The 20,423-nt window shown below is 46.4% G+C and overlaps 1 protein-coding gene across 1 annotated transcript in view; it reads right to left on the bottom strand.

Moving 5' to 3' along the window:
* LOC138503329 (lysophospholipid acyltransferase 2-like) overlaps positions 1–20,423 on the bottom strand; it is a 228,382-nt gene that overhangs the window by 11,859 nt on the left and 196,100 nt on the right. The window contains exons 11-12 of the mRNA XM_069622961.1: positions 14,246–14,378; positions 5,052–5,203 (exon numbers count right to left, since the gene is read on the bottom strand). Of these exons, the coding sequence (XP_069479062.1) occupies positions 5,052–5,203; positions 14,246–14,378 (285 nt within the window). The remainder of the gene's footprint in view (positions 1–5,051; positions 5,204–14,245; positions 14,379–20,423) is intronic.

Genomic DNA, 20,423 nt, shown 5'->3' with positions numbered 1-20,423 from the left:
TGTAGGGTTATAACATAGAGATTCACAGTGACAGGTATCCAAATAAACACTTACACTCAAGATTCTTTTACTAAACAGTTATTATTAATTTAACAGTCAATTGTATAAGCCTTCTTTACAAGGGAGCAAAAACATGCAACACCACAATATACTTCAAAATACACACTCCCAGTTTCAAAACATCAGTAGATACCCTTTTGGGATGGCACACAGACACTCCCTACACCCCCAGGTGACTTTAGTAACTAGGACACTGTGTATATTAATATATGACTTGTACATTTAGAGCAATACTAAGTTTGGTGTCAAAAGGAAAAGGTTAGAGTGAGAAAACAATGATGAACAAGTTTCTCAAACTGTTGAGTACTTTAGAATCTCCTCTCCCCCAGTGCAATGTAGATTAACGCTTTCCCAGCTATACAAGTAAAGAATGTATGACATATTTGGAGGGACAGATCAAAACACAAAACACAAAGTCAGAGGTCAGAGAGTCCATCAGGGATCCAGGACAGCCAATGTCACTTGAGCAAAGTCTGGGGGAGCTGAGTTTCTTCTTGCAGGTTGGTAAAACGTCTTGGTAAAAAGTCTTGCACAATGTTATAGAGAGTTTTTGTTGCAAAGCAAATCACTGTTGGGCCACAAGCTGGGAGACAGGTCTCAACTGAGAGCAAGCAAACTACAGAGCAAGAGGTAAGTACCCCATAGTTCACAGTACCTTAGATCTGAAGACATTGGCTCCAGCTAGCTTCTGTTCCTGTTGTAGCATGGCAGATCCTGTTGCTGCTGGGCCTCAGTCATGGGGACAAGAGGGAGGGCATCTGGAGGACTCCTGCACTATAATTCGAAGGTCGTGGCAGCAATGGACAAAGTTCAGATCAGCAGCACTTTGCGATTTCAGCTTCTCGTGAATAGCACCGCCGCGGTTCTTGGACACCGTTTGGACTTTCCGTGCATCTGGGTTCCAACACTCTGTTGAGGTGGCTCAGGCTTGGTCAGGCCTACTTCAAGGGAGTCCAGAGGATCTTCCTGGAGCTCGGGTCTGGCTTAAAAAATGATGCACTCGATTCTGGTTTTCCTCTCCCTGGCAATCGGTTCTACAGCAGCAATTGAAGTACAGCCAGCTCTGGGAGGATATCCAGATGAGTTCGTCTTGGGGTCGATTGGTCCCACCAACCCAAGGAGAGAAGTCGTCTTTTGCAGGGCTTCTCTAGTCGAGGCACATTTCGGAGCTTCAGCGCTGCAGCAGGGCTTCACAGGGCAAACCAACAGTCCAGGAGTTGCAGCAGGCCTCTCTTCCAAGTTCTTCTTCGGATTCCTTTGTCCAGTGGCCAACTCTGCTTTCCTTTTATGCAGTTTTCACTCATTCATTCACATCTTAGCTGTCACTCACACAGCAGGGTGGCTGCCAGCCAATCACCTTTGGGTGCATTCCTGTAACCAAGGGGATTAAGCACAGGGAGTTTTAGGAAACGTCCCTCGCTTCCTACCCTGCCAGACACGCTAGAGCCAGAGGCTGGCTTCAGCAAGGAACCCCGCCAAAGACAAAATTAACAAAGGGACCAAACCTGGTTTGGCGCCCAGAGTGAATCTAAAGAAGGACCTTTTCAACAAGAAATGGTGAGAAAAGAAGGCCAGGGCCATTCTGACAAAATGGGCACCCATGGGTGCTTTACTGTAGCTGCAAAAGCAGCCCGCGGTAAAAACACACAATGATAGGAAAAAGTAAACCACTGCCACCAGCCATTAATTTTAGAAAGGGTAACATAAAAATGATGCATGAGAAACTAGACAAAGGGGATACTAAGTAACCCGTGCAGAACCCTATTGTAAGATAGTGTGTGCTGGGTCTAGAAAGTTACAAATGTAAGTAAAATCAATTTCACTTCACTGCTCTTGGAGACAGTAGTTTTTCCAATTGAAGGTATTTAAACCTTCGAGAAATCTGAAAGACTTCCCTCTGCCCCTGCACTGAAGGTGCTATGTGACACAATCTAAAAAGATGATGCCTATGGACTTTGTCAGACTCCAAAACCAAAAGAAACACAGTGTTTAAATCAAAGAAAAATACTTGAGAACGTGGGGAAATGATCTCACTCTCTCCAGAATTAAAATTAACATCCCTAAAGTCCATCAAAAGTGCTGGGGGTCTCTAAGGTAGAAGTTAATTAGCACATTTCTGAGAATTCTCCATAACAGTTACGAACATACACACCACCTTCTTACACACATCAGGCAAGGACGGAGAGCCCACAAGTGTGACTGCATTGGGGAACTAATCGAAATGTCTACAACCCCTTCTCCCTCAGGCCATATCGTACAGCGTAAACACACACACACAACACACACACACACACGCTGCTAGAAGCACGAATAAAAGTCCAATCATCTGACACCTCCTGAATTGAACACATACCACAACACACCACACCAGCATATAAGGGCTACACAAAATATGTTGTTGCTCCTATGCAGGTTACTCAAACTACACCAACAAAGGCACTGGTGTCGGGAGGATAGCTCAGGGGCAACACGCTCGCCTTGAAAGCAAGACGATGCAGAGCAACACAGGTTTGATCCCCGGTTCCGCGCTTAGAAACCTATGGGTATTAAGCGTGTTATAAATAATCAATTACAATTACTTGTATCTAGGCATTGAGGTTTAGGTTCCCGTTGAACATTTAAGAAACATCAATCAGCACAAGGGGGAAGCCTAAGACCCTAAAAACAACTTCCAATACCAATGGAACACTTTCCTGAGGTGCCAGAGCAATTAAGATCTGGAACATTTCACAAGAGCCAACCCCACCCACTGGCTTTTCACCATTGGGAAACCCACAATGAGTAGACCAAGAAATTGCTCATCACTCTGAAACAGCTCCTGTACCATGATGCTGCCTGATGGCAGGCTTTGTGCTGTGCACATTAGGTAGAGTATTTCATGTGGGACTTGACTGTCTGAAACATGTACAACAAGATCTACTTTGATCTGGCAGTTGCTGCAAAGTCCAGGGCTTCTCTGCCTCTGCTACACCAGAATGCAGATACCTGTTGCCTTAAAAGTGGGCCAAGAAGCCTACTAGGATTTGAGCTCAGATGGTTGCCTCGACAGTTATGCAGACACATGCCCACCAGAGATTCTTGGCATCTGTATGTTACATTACTTCCACCCACCTACAGGATGCCCTGCAATGGGAATGGGCTTTTTCATGGGAAGACAATACTTTGAACCGATAATTGAAGACTTTTTTGTACCCACTGTCTAGTTAAATATGTGTGGGTACTAGGGCTCGGATCACTGAAGATTGCTTGAAGCTTTACAATTCACAAGCCTTGTATTCCTCAATATCATGCCAAGTGTTGCATCACCACTGAACCGCAATCGCTGAAGACACCTTCAGAGCACCCTGCTCCCCGCAATGTTGAAGTGTTCTCTTGTTGCTCTGCTCTTTCTGGACTGAAGTTAGGTTTCCGAGACTTGGGGAAGCAAGCTTCCCTACTTGAGCTGTAGGAAGAGTGGGATCAAATATTTTGCTGCTGGAACGCCTAATTCTCCCCTGCTGTGGTGTGGCCACGCAGCCCGAAGACAGATGAGCAGCAGGTGGTGGAAGCTGTGCTGCTCATTCCTTAAAGTGCATGTGGACAGAGGGGTTTATCAGGACCACGAGCATGCAGATAGGAAGTGGAGTAGCGCACACCTGTGAACCATTACCCCAGAGTGTGGTGAAGAACACAGCAGGAGCCTGGCTTTGGTATGAAAGAAGTTGAGGGCTAGGCAAGTACTGCATCAACACCTTCCTCCTTGCAGTAGGCTCTTGAGACTATTCTAAGTGTTCAGAACACCACACTGTCGGCTTCAAACTCCACAAATTCCTGATGTGCGACACCAGGGCTCCGTAAAACACTCTATGCAAGATCTCAATAGGAAAAGACCAAGATGGACCAGTGTTCAGGCTCAAGGTAGTCACACTCTCTTTGGTCTCCGAATAAGCCTTGCATTTATTTATTTATTTTGCATTTGTAAGGCGCTTATACAGCAAGTAAATTGGGTTTCAAAGTGTCACAGTGTAACAGGGAGTGAAACATGGGAATGAAATGCAAATATAACAATGAAAGATAGAAGCGGTTCTACTAGGCCTTGTGAGCCTTCAGAACGTGCAAGTGCGGCGGGACAGAGAGAGAGAAAGGATGAGGAGGGGCGGGGTCTGGCTCTGAGCATGCTCGTCTCTGCTCGTCTCTCCACACCCCCCTCACACATCATCCAAGGCTGTGAGACCACCGGTGGCCTGGTCAATCGACCAACAGATGTGATGTGAGCCTCAAGAGACTCCCCCCGCCTAGTCCCCCCACCACGAGGTGACCTGAAGAAAACAAAGTGTGATTCCATCAGCAAACCAATCAGCTTCATCCATCGGATGTGGCTTCTTCAAATGGGAGCTTCTCTGTCAATAGAAATATTCACAGATGCCTTGCCCCAATCCTACATGGTTGGCTCTCATTGGACGATGCTGGACACTGTTTGTGAAGAGATGAGTTTGTGTTTTGTGGGAGCTAGGTCACATCGCCTAAAACTAACAATAACATCAGGTTTTCATGTAGGGCTTCATGCCAGATTTCTCCCACCTTTAAGCGCCAAGATAATGGCTGTTGTGATTTTTCAATGTAATGGTACCAGTATAAGTCGATGGTCAATCCTTCACTGATGTCATTGATCTCAAAGGGCTCCTCCAGTAAAGACCTATTGAAGGGACATCACTCATGCAAGCCTCTGACTTTATATTCTCAATCTTTACTTTCTCACTAGTTCTAGATAATCCCAGCTTTTTTATTTTCCATCTTTTCCTCACCTTACAATTTCTCTTTTTCCTCTTTATATTTTTACATTTCACGTTCTACCCTTTGACCCCCCTTTCACATTCATTTCCTTTTCTTTTTCATTCCTTTCACTTTTTCTATCTGATTGCATTATCAATTTCCCCATTTCACTTGTTTTCACCTCTTTGGTCAATGCTCTTACAACACTCCAGACCGCCTGCCTGTCGCCCCCAACTCACCTGTAAAACCTGAGGGAGGGCTCCAGCGAGAGGAGGATGAAGGGTGCCAAAGTATAACTGATGGTGGCGTGAGTGGCCGCCCAGGTGAGTAGGTCGTAGAAAATCTTGTGTGAGTTGGACTTAAGGAAATGATGGCGGACGTTCCTTCTCACCTGAAAGGAGACAAGACAAAGTTTAGACCTCGGCCACTGGAGACTGGAGAGAAAGGACTAGTGACTGATGACACATGCCTGCCTCAGGAGCCCAAGACTTGAAAGTGAGTCCTGACACCCAAACAGGTGAAGCCCCATAATGGTGCTTGAGCTGGGCATCATATCAAGGTGCACAGGTGCTATGATATCGCTGAAAGATCAAGGTGTCTTAACCACCCACTGCTAGGTTGCGTTAATTATTAAGGTCAAGATGCATCAACCATCATCTATGGTAGTGTACAATGTTATCTGACATGACAAGGTGCCATATCACTGCCCATGGCATGGCGGCATATTTTATATGGCTAGGTAGTATATCATAATGCAGGCAAAAGAGCTTTATTACCACTCATGACAAGGTACCAAAGTGCTTGCAATGACTATCTCTCATAGATCGATTGACCTTGAAACTGCTAGGCAATTTGAGGCCTCGTGCTCAGTAGACGGCCCCTCCTCCACATGCCAAGCAGTCAGATCTAAGCCGTGTCCTGCAGTCCAAGTCTGGATGTTGCCATTCTGACGATGTACATGCCAGGCAATCTGCTCCCGGCACCCTGCCAGGAGGTGTGACTCCTCCCATGTCAGGGAGTCTGATCCCCACCCGTCTCCAGGAAGTCTGACTCCTCCCATGACAGGAAGTCTGATCACCACCCATCTCCAGGAAGTCTGACTCCTCCCATGTCAGGAGGTTTGTTCCCTGCCTCTCTCCAGGGAGTCTGACTCCTCCCTTGTCAGGTAGTTTGAATCGATCATGCACAGCTGCCTGACTCCACCCTTATTGAAAGTCTGGGGTCCCCCAGGCCAGGCAGTCTGAATCCATCCATGTCAGGCAGCCTGACTTCCCCTTCTCTGCAAGCACAGGCAGTGCTATGCGGTCTAACCCTTGCCATGCTCGTCACACCCTATGCCAGGCAACCTGACTTACCAAGGATAGCCCCCTCCCCACCAGACAGTCTGTCCCAACAAAACCCCATGTCAGACAGGCAATCTGACTTGCATGCCAAGCAGCGAGACCCCCTCCTGTGATAGGAAGTCTCACTTCTGCCACTCACTGCCCTGCCGTCCAGTCTCATTTCTGGCAGCCCAGCCATATATCGGGCAGTCTATATCTTCTTACCAATGTCAGGCCACGTGACTCAATTTCCCTATGTCAGAGAGCTTCATGGCAAACCCTTACTTATGGGCCATTAGGGCTAAATAAGGCAACGGTGCCCGGAAGGCCTCCAGCAGCCAATCAAAAAAGAAAAAGGAATGTTCCATTTCCAAAATAGCTCCTGAGTGGGACCATTTAATGCAGACGCTATTCTCCTGTATGGGTCTTTTATGCAAGTCTGATTTGCATGCTGGCGCGTATGAACCATACAAGGGATGACACATTGGAAACTACAAGTCCATGAACGCAAAATGATGTTGGCCAAATGATCAGAACTAAATGAGGGTGTCAAACGTGACACCCTGCGGCCAAGTTAAAGTTGTTTGCCCAATCAGAAACACACTTTCAGGTTTGTTACACAGACAGACTCAGTCCCATGACAACACTCGCTATACCAGCCCTTTTTTCTGCAGTAACTGGTAGAGCACCGCAAACACATTTCGATGTTTGTTAAGCTAAAACGTCCCTGCTAGTGCTGGATTTCCCTGTAGAGTTGATCAAGCCTATGTTTGAAACTTGTATGAAACATATTCCCAAGAAATTGCAAAGGCAAGTTCACCCCAGCACCAGCCTATTACTTTTATATGCATTTAAACACCAGAAGGAGATAGTTTCGTTCAATCATAGACAGCGTGGTAGCAGGTGAAGGGTTGTATTTTCAGCAAGGAAGTTTATTTATACTTGTAAGCACAGACAGAAAACGGGGTTCTTAGTTCTTTAGCAATGACATGTCAATGACACCAGTACCGAAGCATTAACCTCCCTACTTCGCTGCAAAAGCAGAGGTCAAAGTGGGCAGGTGCTAAGCACATCTGCGTGGGTGAGGCAGTGGTCGAAGTGGCCGGGAGCGTTAGGGAGCGGTTCTCTTCTACTTCTTTTAGTTAATTTTTACTCTTCCTATACTTTTATTTTAAAAAGAAACCGTCCTGGAATGGTTTTGTTTTAAAATAAAAGTGCAGGAAGAAGTTGAAAGTTGCACTTTCAGTGCACTGCACTGAGCGTTCCCTTAAGCAGCAGGCACATGTGTTTGGGGGTTTGTATTGTGCATGGGAGGGGGTGTGGCAATGGGGTTTGTGGCAAGCGTGCGGCCAGTAGGGAACATAGTTCCACTACTTCCTTTCGTACACTTCCACCACTGGGGGGAGGCACACATTGGAATATGTCTTTAGAGGACGTTGAATCACTAACAAATACCAGAGAGGAAACCTTAGGTTTTTCTTCCAAACAGGCAGCGGCCATTCTGGGCCTCATCAGCAACATTACATTTACGACCACCACATTAGCAGTTGTAAACACATCCAGACGGGTTACACAATTAGAATACCTAATACGAAAAGAAATTTAATAGAACATTTCATGCAATAATACTAGGATGCTATAATAGAAACCAGCCGATACCAAGAGGTTTGTGGGTACAATTAGGACCAACATTGTGTAAGGAGAGCAAGGAGCTTGTTAAGAAGTGGGAAGCAATGTTGAAGGAGTGTCCACTTGGCTTAATTTTACTTATGATTCAGGAACTTCCAAAGAACTTGGGAGCTATTAAACTGGAAAGACAGGAGATAGAAAAAGAACTGAAACATTTGTTAGGTCCAGAAGAACTAAACACTCTATAATCAGACATAAATCAGAAACCTGCAGAAAAGAACACCGAATTAGAAGCAAAAAAGACCATACGTTTAGACGTGACACCTATGATTATCTGAATGATGACGTGTACACATACATGGCTAAGTACAACCCCCCCAAAAATAAACCTCAACATGGTAATTCCTCAGAAGCAACTAGTTGAGAATCTGAGACCACAACTGATTCCAGAAAGATTCACTAGGGGTATTGAAAGCTCTGAAGGTACAGGTGAAGGAAATAGAACTCGGGCAACAACGTCTGGAGTGTCTTTTTAAGGCATTACACAAGAAGGAAGAGAACACAGAGGGGGAAAAGCAAATCTAGGAGCAGCAGGAAGGGTAACACGACAACAAAAAGAAAACCTAGTTGTGAATTGCTCCAGTAGAATTCTTAATAGTGCTGAAAAGGACATCCGCAAAAGGGGTTGGAATTGTGTTCCTACATACAGCGCTACTCTTTTTGACACTAAGATAGACGATCTATGCTAGATTGGATTCAGATCCCAAAATGTCTATAATGAATAACTTAGCAGAGATTTTGACTAAAGCTGAAGATCTAGGCTGGATAAACCATCACACTAAGAAACGTTTGCAAACTACACACCCCAGAATTGCAAACTTCTATACACTTGCCAAAATTCATAAACACCCGACTAATCCACCACGAAGGCCAATTGTGTCAGGCATGGAAAGTATTCTTCAACCATCAGGTAAATACGTTGATTTTTTCTCCAACTTTTAGTTCAGAAAACCAGTATATACATTAGCGACACAACCTATTCTTTTACAACAACTCAATCAAATACCCCACTGTCAAGGAACTAATATGTTGACTATTGACGTGAAGAGCTTATACACGTTCATACTGCATGATTTAGGCATGGAAGCAATAGAATGGTTCTTTCTGAATGAAGGAGAAATAAAAGTGTCTAAAGAGTTCATCATCATCCTATTACAATTCATCTCAGAGAACTCATATTTTCAGCAAAAGGATAAGTTATTCCTCCAGGTTTCAGGAACTTCGATGGGAGCAACTGTGACCCCCGCAAATTGCTTTATGCATAGATTTGAAAGGGAGTATGTATTAGATCACGCTATGTGGTGTAACTACTTGTCTATGTGGGTTTGTTACATTGACGATATGCTTGGGATATGGAAAGGGACATTAGAAAATCTGGAAGGATTTCTGACATATCTTAACAACATAGACCCACGTATACAATTCACGAGCGAAAATTCAAAACATTGTATATACTTCTTAAATATGAGGATTACCTCACATGAGGGTAAATAAGCGACTAAAATCTTCAGAAAAGAAACTGATCGCAACAACCTACTACATAGGCTTAGCTTTCACCAACAAAGCCTTATCAGGAATTTACCTTTCAGTCAGATGCTACGGGTGAGAAGAATCATTAGTGACCTTAAAGATTACGAGGAGGAGATTGCAAGAATGGGAAAAAAGTTCACTGCCTGAGGCTATGGACCTGAGGAGGTCAGTGAACCGAGGATAGCTCACGGGCAACGTGCTGGTCTTGGAAGCAAGACTATGCAGAGCAACAGAGATTCGAATCTCGGATCCGTGCTTAGAAACGGAAAACAGGTATGGTATTGGGCACGTTATAAAAAACAACTAATTAAATAAATAAGTGCAGCGAGAGAGAGGCTGTCCCTTGTTAAACAGATTTATTAAGTGAAACTAAAGTAACAAAAAAACCTTCCACACTGGATTATTTGTCTAAATACTTTATCCAGGGTGGCCATATCAAATCCATTATTAAGAAGAAATGGAGGACCCTCACATGTGACTTAAGGGTAGAACATTTATTTCATGAACTGCCTGTATTCGTGTATAAAAGGAGTAGTAATTTAAGGGATCAATTGGTGAAGACAAGACCAGCTCATAAAGAGACACTTAAGAAACAAGTGGGCACCTTTCCCTGTCTGCACTGTACCAACTGTGGGTTCGTGATTAAGGGCAATGTGATTAATCATCCAGGATCTGGGGGAAAAAATCTAAATAAATAGTGACACCAATAATGTAATTTAAGCGATCAAATGACCTTGCAGATTATACTATGTTGGGCAGTGCAAGAGACTAAGCAAACAGCGATGGAATGAGCATCGGTCCTGCATTAGGACCAGGAACATCAATTCAGCAGTGGCAAGACACTGGTTAGAAAAGAAAGAAACAATATTTTGCAGATAAGATTCCAGATTGCAGAGGTGATTATCAAAAGGAACCAGCATTAAGATGTGGCAAAAAGACATAATCAAAGAGAAACTTACTGGATCGAAAGACTGGACGCACTTGCCCCTCGAGGGATTAACAAAGAAGTTAACTATACATTTTTCATATAATAAGTTGTCCGTAATGATTCTCCACCACTGAGAATTGTGTAATCAAATTTGTTTGGGGTTTCTAAGAATAGTGTGGTACGTCTAATTTTCACACATGTTTGTGGATTTTGTATCATCATATCTCTGTACTATCAGGCCTAGGGTCATTCTTGACTTTATGATTGAATGAGAACCATAAAGGTAACATTTTGTACCCTTTTTTTTTAAACACAGACATCATATGTATTTGATTGAGAGTAGGATTAATAGTATTAGCATGATTGAGTGTAGGATAAATGGTATTAGCATTTTGAATTTCCACATACCTCATGAGAAAATGAGGACTGCACTACTCATATATGTGTCATTGTTAAGTTACTATTCATACGAGCATTGTGTCTGTTGTTATTATGGTTTATGAAAACTGAGGGTTCTTACAGCATTGATAAACCACCTGCCATGTATAATTTCACATGAGTTTAATATAGTAAATATTGTTAGGCCACATCCACATGGCAACCCTTTAGCTACTCTCCTTGGCTTGCCAGCATTTTCCTGTGCGTATCCTTTTGCGTAGGACATGTGCGTTGTGACGTGATTGCGCACATGTGAAGTTGAAATGGAGACAGAGAGGTAAGAGTGTAGCACTTTGAAGGAGACTCAGCCTTATTATAACGAGTGACTGGTAAATCTGAGTAGATTGTGACACATGGCAAAGTGGACTAAGGGGACACATGGGTAGACCCTAATTCCAATGCTAGTCAATATGTTTTCTTTGTGTTTTTTACTGTCGGATTGAATTGGTTCTTGGATACTGACACTTCCATTTTGACGTTCAATTCAATCTGTAAGCAGCATTGGGTTATTTTGAAGACTCAGATATTGTCTGACATATATCCTATGATACCGGAAATGCTGGGATATTACATGTACATGTGCCACTATTCTCTTTCAATTCCTTTCAGCTACTAGAACAAATACGGGATTGCTAAGGTCAACCGACGATGTATTTAGAAGAGATTGGACCTCATCACGAGTTGGGCAGTAACGCCGGCGCTAATAGCGCTGGCGCTATCTGCCCTACCGCCAAACCCACCGGCGCTATTAGCGCCGGATCGCGGGTTTGGCGGATTTGGAAATCCCCATTTCCCATTGAGCCCATTCGGGAATGCCCCATTCCCCATTGGGCTCAATGGGGAAATTTCGCGCTCATACCGCCGGGAGATTTCCCAGCTCATAGCTGGGGAGAAATCCACCGAAGCCCTGATTTGGCGGACCCTTAAATCCGGCGGTAACAGCGCTACCGCCGGATTTAAGGGTTACCGCAAAACTCGTGATGAGGCCCATTGTATCAACACTGACTTAATGAATTACATTATGTGCTAATGTGTAATGCTTTTTTTCTTTTGTTATCTGTTTGTCTATATGTTTTAATACTCTGTCGTGTACCCTTACGGGTGTACAATATTGTGTGATCTTTTTGAAATGTATTTGGTGTAATGCCCTTGTGGTTGTAAGTGTTTAGCCCTAAAGACGGATTTGCATCCAAATGCATTGGCTAGCAAACACAAGGACTATTTATTCATTGGGCCTCATCACAAGTTGGGCGGTAACGCCGGCGCTAATAGCGCTGGCGTTATCTGCTCTACCGCCAAACCCACCGGCGCTATTAGCGCCGGATCACGGGTTTGGCAGAATTGGAAATCCCCATTCCCCACTGAGCCCATTCGGGAATGCCCCATTCCCCATTGGGCTCAATGGGGAAATTTCGCGCTCTTACCGCCAGCGGATTTCCCGCCAGCGGTATGAGCGCGAACTTTCAGCTGATTTCCCCCCAGCTAAGAACTGGGGGGAAATCAGCCGAAGCCCTGTTTTGCTGGACCCTTAAATCCGGCGGTAACAGCGCTACCGCCGGATTTAAGGGTTACCGCCAAACTCGTGATGAGGCCCATTGTCTTTTATGGAGCTATTACTGCCGCATTTAAGGGTCCGCCAGATCATGGCTTTGGTGGATTTCCCCCCAGCTTTGAGCTGGGGGGAAATCCACAGCAAAATTGCCGATTTTCAGCGCTATTACCGCTGGCGGGAAATCCACTGGTGGTAATAGCGCAAATTTTCCCCATTGGGCCCAATGGGGAATGAGGAATTCCCGAATGGGCCCAATGGGGAATGGGCAATAACCCTTCCACCAAACCTGTGATCCGGCGCAAATAGCGCCGGGGGGGTTTGGAGGTAGGGCTATTAGCGCCTGCGCTAATAGCACCGGCGTTAACGCCCAACTCATGATGAGGCCCTGAGTCATGATGGATTGATCACTTCAAATATCATTTAATATAATTGTTATTTAGCGACAGAATTATATTTGTGAGCTGTTGCTAGGGGTCATAACAGAGAGCACTTTGGTTGGCTCAGAAGGAACTCAACCTTTTTTGTTGTATATGATACCCTTGTGCCATAGGGTTTTTGACCAAGGTGTTCCTTAAATTTGACCACTAGAAGCATTACTGCTGTACGACATTTGTAATACGTGGTGCCCACCCTAACCCCACTTTCAGGAAGTAAACGTTACCACGTCCCCTTTCTTTTCAGGGAAATCCAACATTGTTGCCTTACTTTATGTGCCCCAGAGCACCATTCCAGGATGGCAAGGAAGGGCACCTTTGGTTTTTTTGTAACTTCTCCCTTACTGGGTATTGAAACCTGGCTTCTGTGGTGAACACTGCATTGTCACATCGCACTGCACAGGTGCTAGACTGCTTTTGTTTATTTGCATAGTCTGTTTGGGACATAACGCGCATTGCAGAAACACTGCACAGCTACGTTCATCAGTGATCTGTGTTTGTCTTCTGGATTAAGCATGAATTGCTGCAGGCAGACACAGCTGTCTGTACAGGTGAGGGGCGGGTGGGGGTGTGGCTATAGTCCTGGGCATGTCCCTTAAGAGGTGAGAACGGTGGGTGAGGGGAAGGGGGAGGCTGCTTAAAGCTCCATGTTCTTGCTGATATTGACAAACCAATGGTGGTTAATTAAATACATTGATTTCATTGTGTTTCCATCAGTCTTGACAGTACTGTTGTAAAACATAGTAATGTGAGGAGGAAAGGAAGGTCCTAGGAATGGGGTTTGAATTGAGGGGGAGTATGGGGTCAGTGGAGAAGAAGCGGCAGGGCAGAGCGAACATATGAGTTCCACTACTTGTTTTTACAATTCGGCTACTGTGCATAAGCAATACATGCAGTGAGAGACGCCTTCTTAAGGATAGAATAGGAGGTAAGACGGTAGCACAGGACTTTAGCCTCAGCAGTGAGGAATACTTAGGATACATCATGAAGTTGGGTGACGAGGTCCTGAGTTAGCCAGGAAAAAAGTGAGCAGATGGACAAGAGAGCAGAAACTACTTCAGGCGGAAGGCCAAGGAAGCCCCCCTACCTAACATGACTCAGGGGGAGCCAGTCCTAGTCACTGGGTGAAGGTCCTCAGATGGTGTGTTTTCCGTCCATGATAAACAGCCTGTTCAGTTGGTGTTGCGTGCATCTGATCCCATCCACAGGGATGCGCGAGATCATGAGTGGCTTGTGTAAAGGCGGCAGCTGTGAAAGGGGAAAAGAACTAAAGAGCACAAAAGGACGTCACAGAAACGTTTTCGGGTTCTTGCATCCAGAATGAGAGAGGAGAGGCAAGCCAAGCATACATACACCGTGAAGCCAGGGTTAACCCTCTAGGCTGTCAGATGCCTGTGTACCAAGTGTGCATGTATGCATGAGCCTAGGCAGCAGGCACCAGAGCGCATCAGAAAGAATGGGAGCAGCGGGCAACGGACGCAGTTCTTGAAGGCCTGAAGCCACATTGGGTTCGAGGCTTCTATCCTGTGGGCACACTCACCGCTTGGCCCGCGATGGTCATGAGCACTGCTGAGAGAAAGGCCAGGTAGTAGCCGGGGAAGACTCCATGCCAAAGGGCGGACAGCAGGAAGGTGGCTAGCATGGGGTGCACAGGACAGCGCTCATAGCAGATCCTGGGGGGCAAAAAAGGCAAGAATGAGGCATAACTGATGCACAAACATACACTGCAAAATGTTACCCAAGCGATGCATAGATTTGCCCTGGTTCCACCCTGCTTGATGAGACCTTGTAGGTCAACGAGGCATCGAGTAACAGTATAACCTTTATTTTCAACCCTGCCTGCCTAAAAGCATACACAGGTGCATTCATGAAGTCATGCTACCCTCTGTGGTAGCACCATACACTGCATGCAAGCAAATCCCCATTCTAGCTATCTAGCTGGTGACACCATACACTGCGTGCCAGTAAATCCCCATTCCTGCCTTCCAGCTGGTGGCACCATACCTTGAAAGTTTAAGTAAATACCTATTCTAGCTATCTAGCTGGTGGCACCATATACTGCAAGCCAGTAAATCCCCATTCCTGCCCTCTAGCTGTTGGCATCATACCTTGAGAGTTTAAGTAAATCCCTATTCTAGCTATCTAGCTGGTGGCACCATACACCGCGTGCCAGTAAATCCCCATTCCTGCCCTCTAGCTGTTGGCATCATACCAAGACAGTTTAAGTAAATACCTATTCTAGGTCTCTAGCTGGTAGCATCATACCCCGAGAGTGCAAGTAAATACCCAGTCTAGCCGTCTGGCTGGTGGAATCATGCTGTGGGAGTGCAAGTAAATACCCAGTCTAGCCCTCTGGCTGGTGGAATCATGCTGTGAGAGTGCAAGTAAATACCCCGTCTAGCCATCTGGCTGGTGGAATCATGCTGTGATAGTGCAAGTAAATACCCTGTCTAGCCCGCTGGCTGGTGGCATCATGCCGTGAGAGCGCAAGTAAATACCCAGTCTAGCCCTCTGGCTCATGGAATCATGCCCCGGGAGTGCAAGTAAATACCCAGTCTAGCCCTCTGGCTGGTCGCATCATGCCGTGAGAGTGCAAGTAAATACCCAGTCTAGCCCTCTGGTTGGTGGCATCATGCCGTGAGAGTGCAAGTAAATATCCATTCTAGCCCTCTGGCTGGTGGAATCATGCCGTGAGAGTGCAAGTAAATACCCAGTCTAGCCCTCTGGCTGGTGGAATCATGCCATGAGAGTGGAAGTAAATACCCAGTCTAGCCCTCTGGCTGGTGGAATCATGCTGTGAGAGTGCAAGTAAATACCCAGTCTAGCCCTCTAGCTGGTAGCATCATACCATGAGAGTGCAAGTAAATACCCAGTCTAGCCCTCAGGCTGGTGGAATCATGCTGTGAGAGTGCAAGTAAATACCCAGTCTAGCCCTTTGGCTGGTGGCATCATTCCGTGAGAGTGCAAGTAAATACCCAGTCTAGCTCTAAGGCTCGTGGAATCATGCCCCAAGAGTGCAAGTAAATACCCAGTCTAGCCCTCTGGCTGGTGGCCTCATGCCGTGAGAGTCCAAGTAAATACCCAGTCTAGCCCTCTGGCTGGTGGCATCCTGCCGTGAGAGTGCAAGTAAATACCCAGTCTAGCCCTCTGGCTGGTGGAATCATGCTGTGAGAGTGCAAGTAAATACCCAGCCTAGCCCGCTGGCTGGTGGAATCATGCTATGAGAGTGCAAGTAAATACCCATTCTAGCCCTCTGGCTGGTGGAATCATGCTATGAGAGTGCAAGTAAATACCCAGCCTAGCCCTCTAGCTGGTAGCATCATACCATGAGAGTACAAGTAAATACCCAGTCTAGCCCTCAGGCTGGTGGAATCATGCTGTGAGAGTGCAAGTAAATACCCAGTCTAGCCCTTTGGCTGGTGGCATCATTCCGTGAGAGTGCAAGTAAATACCCAGTCTAGCCCTCTGGCTCGTGGAATCATGCCCCAAGAGTGCAAGTAAATACCCAGTCTAGCCCTCTGGCTGGTGGCCTCATGCCGTGAGAGTGCAAGTAAATACCCAGTCTAGCCCTCTGGCTGGTGGCATCCTGCCGTGAGAGTGCAAGTAAATACCCAGTCTAGCCCTCTGGCTGGTGGAATCATGCTGTGAGAGTGCAAGTAAATACCCAGCCTAGCCCGCTGGCTGGTGGAATCCTGCTATGAGAGTGCAAGTAAATACCCATTCTAGCCCTCTGGCTGGTGGAATCATGCTGTGAGAGTGCAAGTAAATACCCAGTCTAGCCCTCTAGCTGGTAGCATCATACCCCAAGAGTGCAAGTACATACCCATTCTAGCCCTCTGGCTGGTGGAATCATGCTGTGAGAGTGCAAGTAAATACCCAGTCTAGCCCTCTGGCTGGTGGAATCATGCCGTGAGAGTGCAAGTAAATACCTAGTCTAGCCCTCTGGCTGGTGGAATTATGCCGTGAGAGTGCAAGTAAATACCCAGTCTAGCCCTCTTGCTGGTGGCATCATGTCGTGAGAGTGCAAGTAAATACCCAGTCTAGCCCTCTGGCCGGTGGCATCATGCCCAGAGAGTGCAAGTAAATACCCACTCTTGCAACTCTGGCTGGTGGCATCATGCCCCGAGAGTGCAAGTAAATACCCAGTCTAGCTCTCTGGCTGGTGGCATCATGCCGTGAGAGTGCAAGTAAATACCCAGTCTAGCCCTCTGGCTGGTGGCATCATGCCGTGAGAGTGCAAGTAAATACCCAGTCTAGCCCTCTGGCTGGTGGCATCATGCCGTGAGTGTGCAAGTAAATACCCAGTCTAGCCCTCTGACTGGTGGCATCATGCCGTGAGAGTGCAAGTAAATACCCAGTCTAGCCCTCTGGCTGGTGGCATCATGCCCCGAGAGTGCAAGTAAATACCCACTCTTGCAACTCTGGCTGGTGGCATCATGCCCCGAGAGTGCAAGTAAATACCCAGTCTAGCCCTCTGGCTGGTGGCATCATGCCGTGAGAGTGCAAGTAAATATCCAGTCTAGCCCTCTGGCTGGTGGCATCATGCCGTGAGTGTGCAAGTAAATACCCAGTCTAGCTTTCTAGCTGTTGGCATCATGCCGTGAGAGTGCAAGTAAATACCCAGTCTAGCCCTCTGGCTCATGGAATCATTCCCCGAGAGTGCAAGTAAATACCCAGTCTAGCCCTCTGGCTGGTGGCATCATGCCGTGAAAGTGCAAGTAAATACCCAGTCTAGCCCTCTGACTGTTGGCATCATGCCGTGAGAGTGCAAGTAAATACCCAGTCTAGCCCTCTGGCTGGTGGAATCATGCCGTGAGAGTGCAAGTAAATACCCAGTCTAGCCCTCTGGCTGGTGGAATCATGCCGTGAGAGTGTAAGTAAATACCCAGTCTAGCCCTCTGGCTGGTGGCATCATGCCGTGAGAGTGCAAGTAAATACCCAGTCTAGCCCTCTGGCTGGTGGCATAATGCCCCGAGAGTGCAAGTAAATACCCACTCTTGCAACTCTGGCTGGTGGCATCATGCCCCGAGAGTGCAAGTAAATACCCAGTCTAGCCCTCTGGCTGGTGGCATCATGCCGTGAGAGTGCAAGTAAATACCCAGTCTAGCCCTCTTGCTGGTGGCATCATGCCGTGAGAGTGCAAGTAAATACCCAGTCTAGCCCTCTGGCTGGTGGCATCATGCCGTGAGAGTGCAAGTAAATACCCAGTCTAGCCCTCTGGCTGGTGGCATCATGCCCCGAGAGGGCAAGTAAATACCCACTCTTGCAACTCTGGCTGGTGGCATCATGCCCCGAGAGTGCAAGTAAATACCCAGTCTAGCCCTCTGGCTGGTGGCATCATGCCGTGAGAGTGCAAGTAAATACCCAGTCTAGCCCTCTGGCTGGTGGCATCATGTCGTGAGAGTGCAAGTAAATACCCAGTCTAGCCCTCTGGCTGGTGGCATCATGCCGTGAGTGTGCAAGTAAATACCCAGTCTAGCCCTCTGGCTGGTGGCATCATGCCGTGAGAGTGCAAGTAAATACCCAGTCTAGCCCTCTGGCTGGTGGCATCATGCCCCGAGGGTGCAAGTAAATACCCACTCTTGCAACTCTGGCTTGTGGCATCATGCCCCGAGAGTGCAAGTAAATACCCAGTCTAGCCCTCTGGCTGGTGGCATCATTCAGTGAGAGTGCAAGTAAATACCCAGTCTAGCCATCTGGCTGGTGGCATCATGCCGTGAGTGTGCAAGTAAATACCCAGTCTAGCTCTCTGGCTGGTGGCATCATGCCGTGAGAGTGCAAGTAAATACCCAGTCTAGCCCTCTGGCTGGTGGCATCATGCCCCGAGAGTGCAAGTAAATACCCACTCTTGCAACTCTGGCTGGTGGCATCATGCCCCGAGAGTGCAAGTAAATACCCAGTCTAGCCCTCTGGCTGGTGACATCATACCGTGAGAGTGCAAGTAAATACCCAGTCTAGCCCTCTGGCTCGTGGAATCATGCCCCGAGAGTGCAAGTAAATACCCAGGCTAGTCCTCTGGCTGGTGGCATCATGCCGTGAGAGTGCAAGTAAATACCCACTCTAGCCCTCTGGGTAGTGCCATCATGCCATGAGAGGGGTTCGTGATCCATTAATGAACAATCGAGATGCTCTTGGAAAGACGTGCACTGACAAATGGTACAGGGTAGGCATTCTGGTAACGTTCAATTCGGCGACCTGTCTGACCTGACTAACTGTGTGATCCTGAGCACGTTTGGAAGTGAGAATTCTGAATACAATTTTTTTATTAAGCGTTGTTCCTCAGTGTGTACTTGTGAGAGTGCAACCACATTGGCTGAAGAACAATTAAAGTCAACAGGTTTACAGACAGAAATATATAATATGGAGATGAAACTGGAGAGTGCTAGGCACTATAAGCCACATACCATATAAATCCAGAGTGACAACTACACATACATGCCATAGATTTCAAGACTGCTAGGTTCTGCATAAGAGCACGTAATGCCTTTCTCCTTTACAGGGATACGTATAGAGTTAGATTTCTATAGGTTTATGAACGTTATTTCAGAAATACATGCATACACTGGGCATCAAGTGGCAGTAGATAACATTACAAAGGTCAATGGGAAATGGGACCAAAGTGAAAGCCACTTAAGAAGGTATCAGGCCAAGCAAGTTATTCTTACACTTAAGATGCTGGTCTTGGTTGCACAGAGGGAAGATGGGAATTGTGGGCTAGCCCTAACTAGTCTGTTAGCTGGGCTCAGAGATAACACTATACATGTGAAGCAAGGGGCTTGAAAGGAACATATTCCCAGTAGGCCCTCTAAGGGGCGGATTGTGGTCATAGAAGCCATACACCTTGTGTTGGTCTATGCCAAATGCCATTTAGAGGGGTTTCAGTGAACCATTATACTGGACACGGGGTCTGCCGCCACCTGGAGGCACCTGGTAATTATAATTGTGGGTCAATGTCAAACTAGTCACAGCTGATGAATTTTAAGCTCTCGCCTTATTTTGCATGACGAGAATTGGCTGGGTTCGACTTTAACCTTCTAAATGGTAAGGTAGCTTGGTGGGTTCAGCTGCGTCCAAGTCCACAAACACATGCACACCAGACAAGTTAATGCTTGGCTCCCATCAAGGTGGATCAGCATTTTATCTTTATGTGGCTGATAAAATGACCATCATTGTGACGAGCATGAGATACTTTTAAAAGCCCTTGTCAAGTTGAATCTCATATAATGCTCAATATATGTATAATTTCATTTTTGATCTAGTCTACCACAATTCCAGGACATGCTCAGCTGTTTAACTTAAATTTGCATGGCTAACCCTTTAAAAATGCAGGGATATTTCAAAACCTCGTGCCAAAATGTCTAATGATGTCCACTTGACCTTCCTGACCTATACGATCATATATGCCTACAACCCCCTTCATCAGCTGGTTTACTCCCATTAACTTTATATGTGATCTGTATTGCTTCCTATGTATGTCTATTCTGATCAAAATGACATCCATATTAAGGTGATATTAACCGAGGCGGTGGGCAGACCCTGTCGGTAACAGCTTGCCGCTCAAGTTAAGAGCCTGAGCGAAGCAAGGGTACCTTAGCGGGGGCGACGGAACCTTTGCCGAGGGTCGGTCCGCCACCAAGTTTAATATTGCCATTAGCACCCATGTAGCTCACTGCACGGGTGCTAATATTGTTTTAAAGAAAAAAGAAAATAAAGAAACA

Source organism: Ambystoma mexicanum, chromosome 11 (genome assembly GCF_040938575.1).
Source record: "Ambystoma mexicanum isolate Mex_15411 chromosome 11, UKY_AmexF1_1, whole genome shotgun sequence".
NCBI lineage: Eukaryota > Metazoa > Chordata > Amphibia > Caudata > Ambystomatidae > Ambystoma > Ambystoma mexicanum.
Note: the sequence above shows the minus strand (reverse complement) of the source record. Positions and strands in the feature narration are given on the sequence as shown.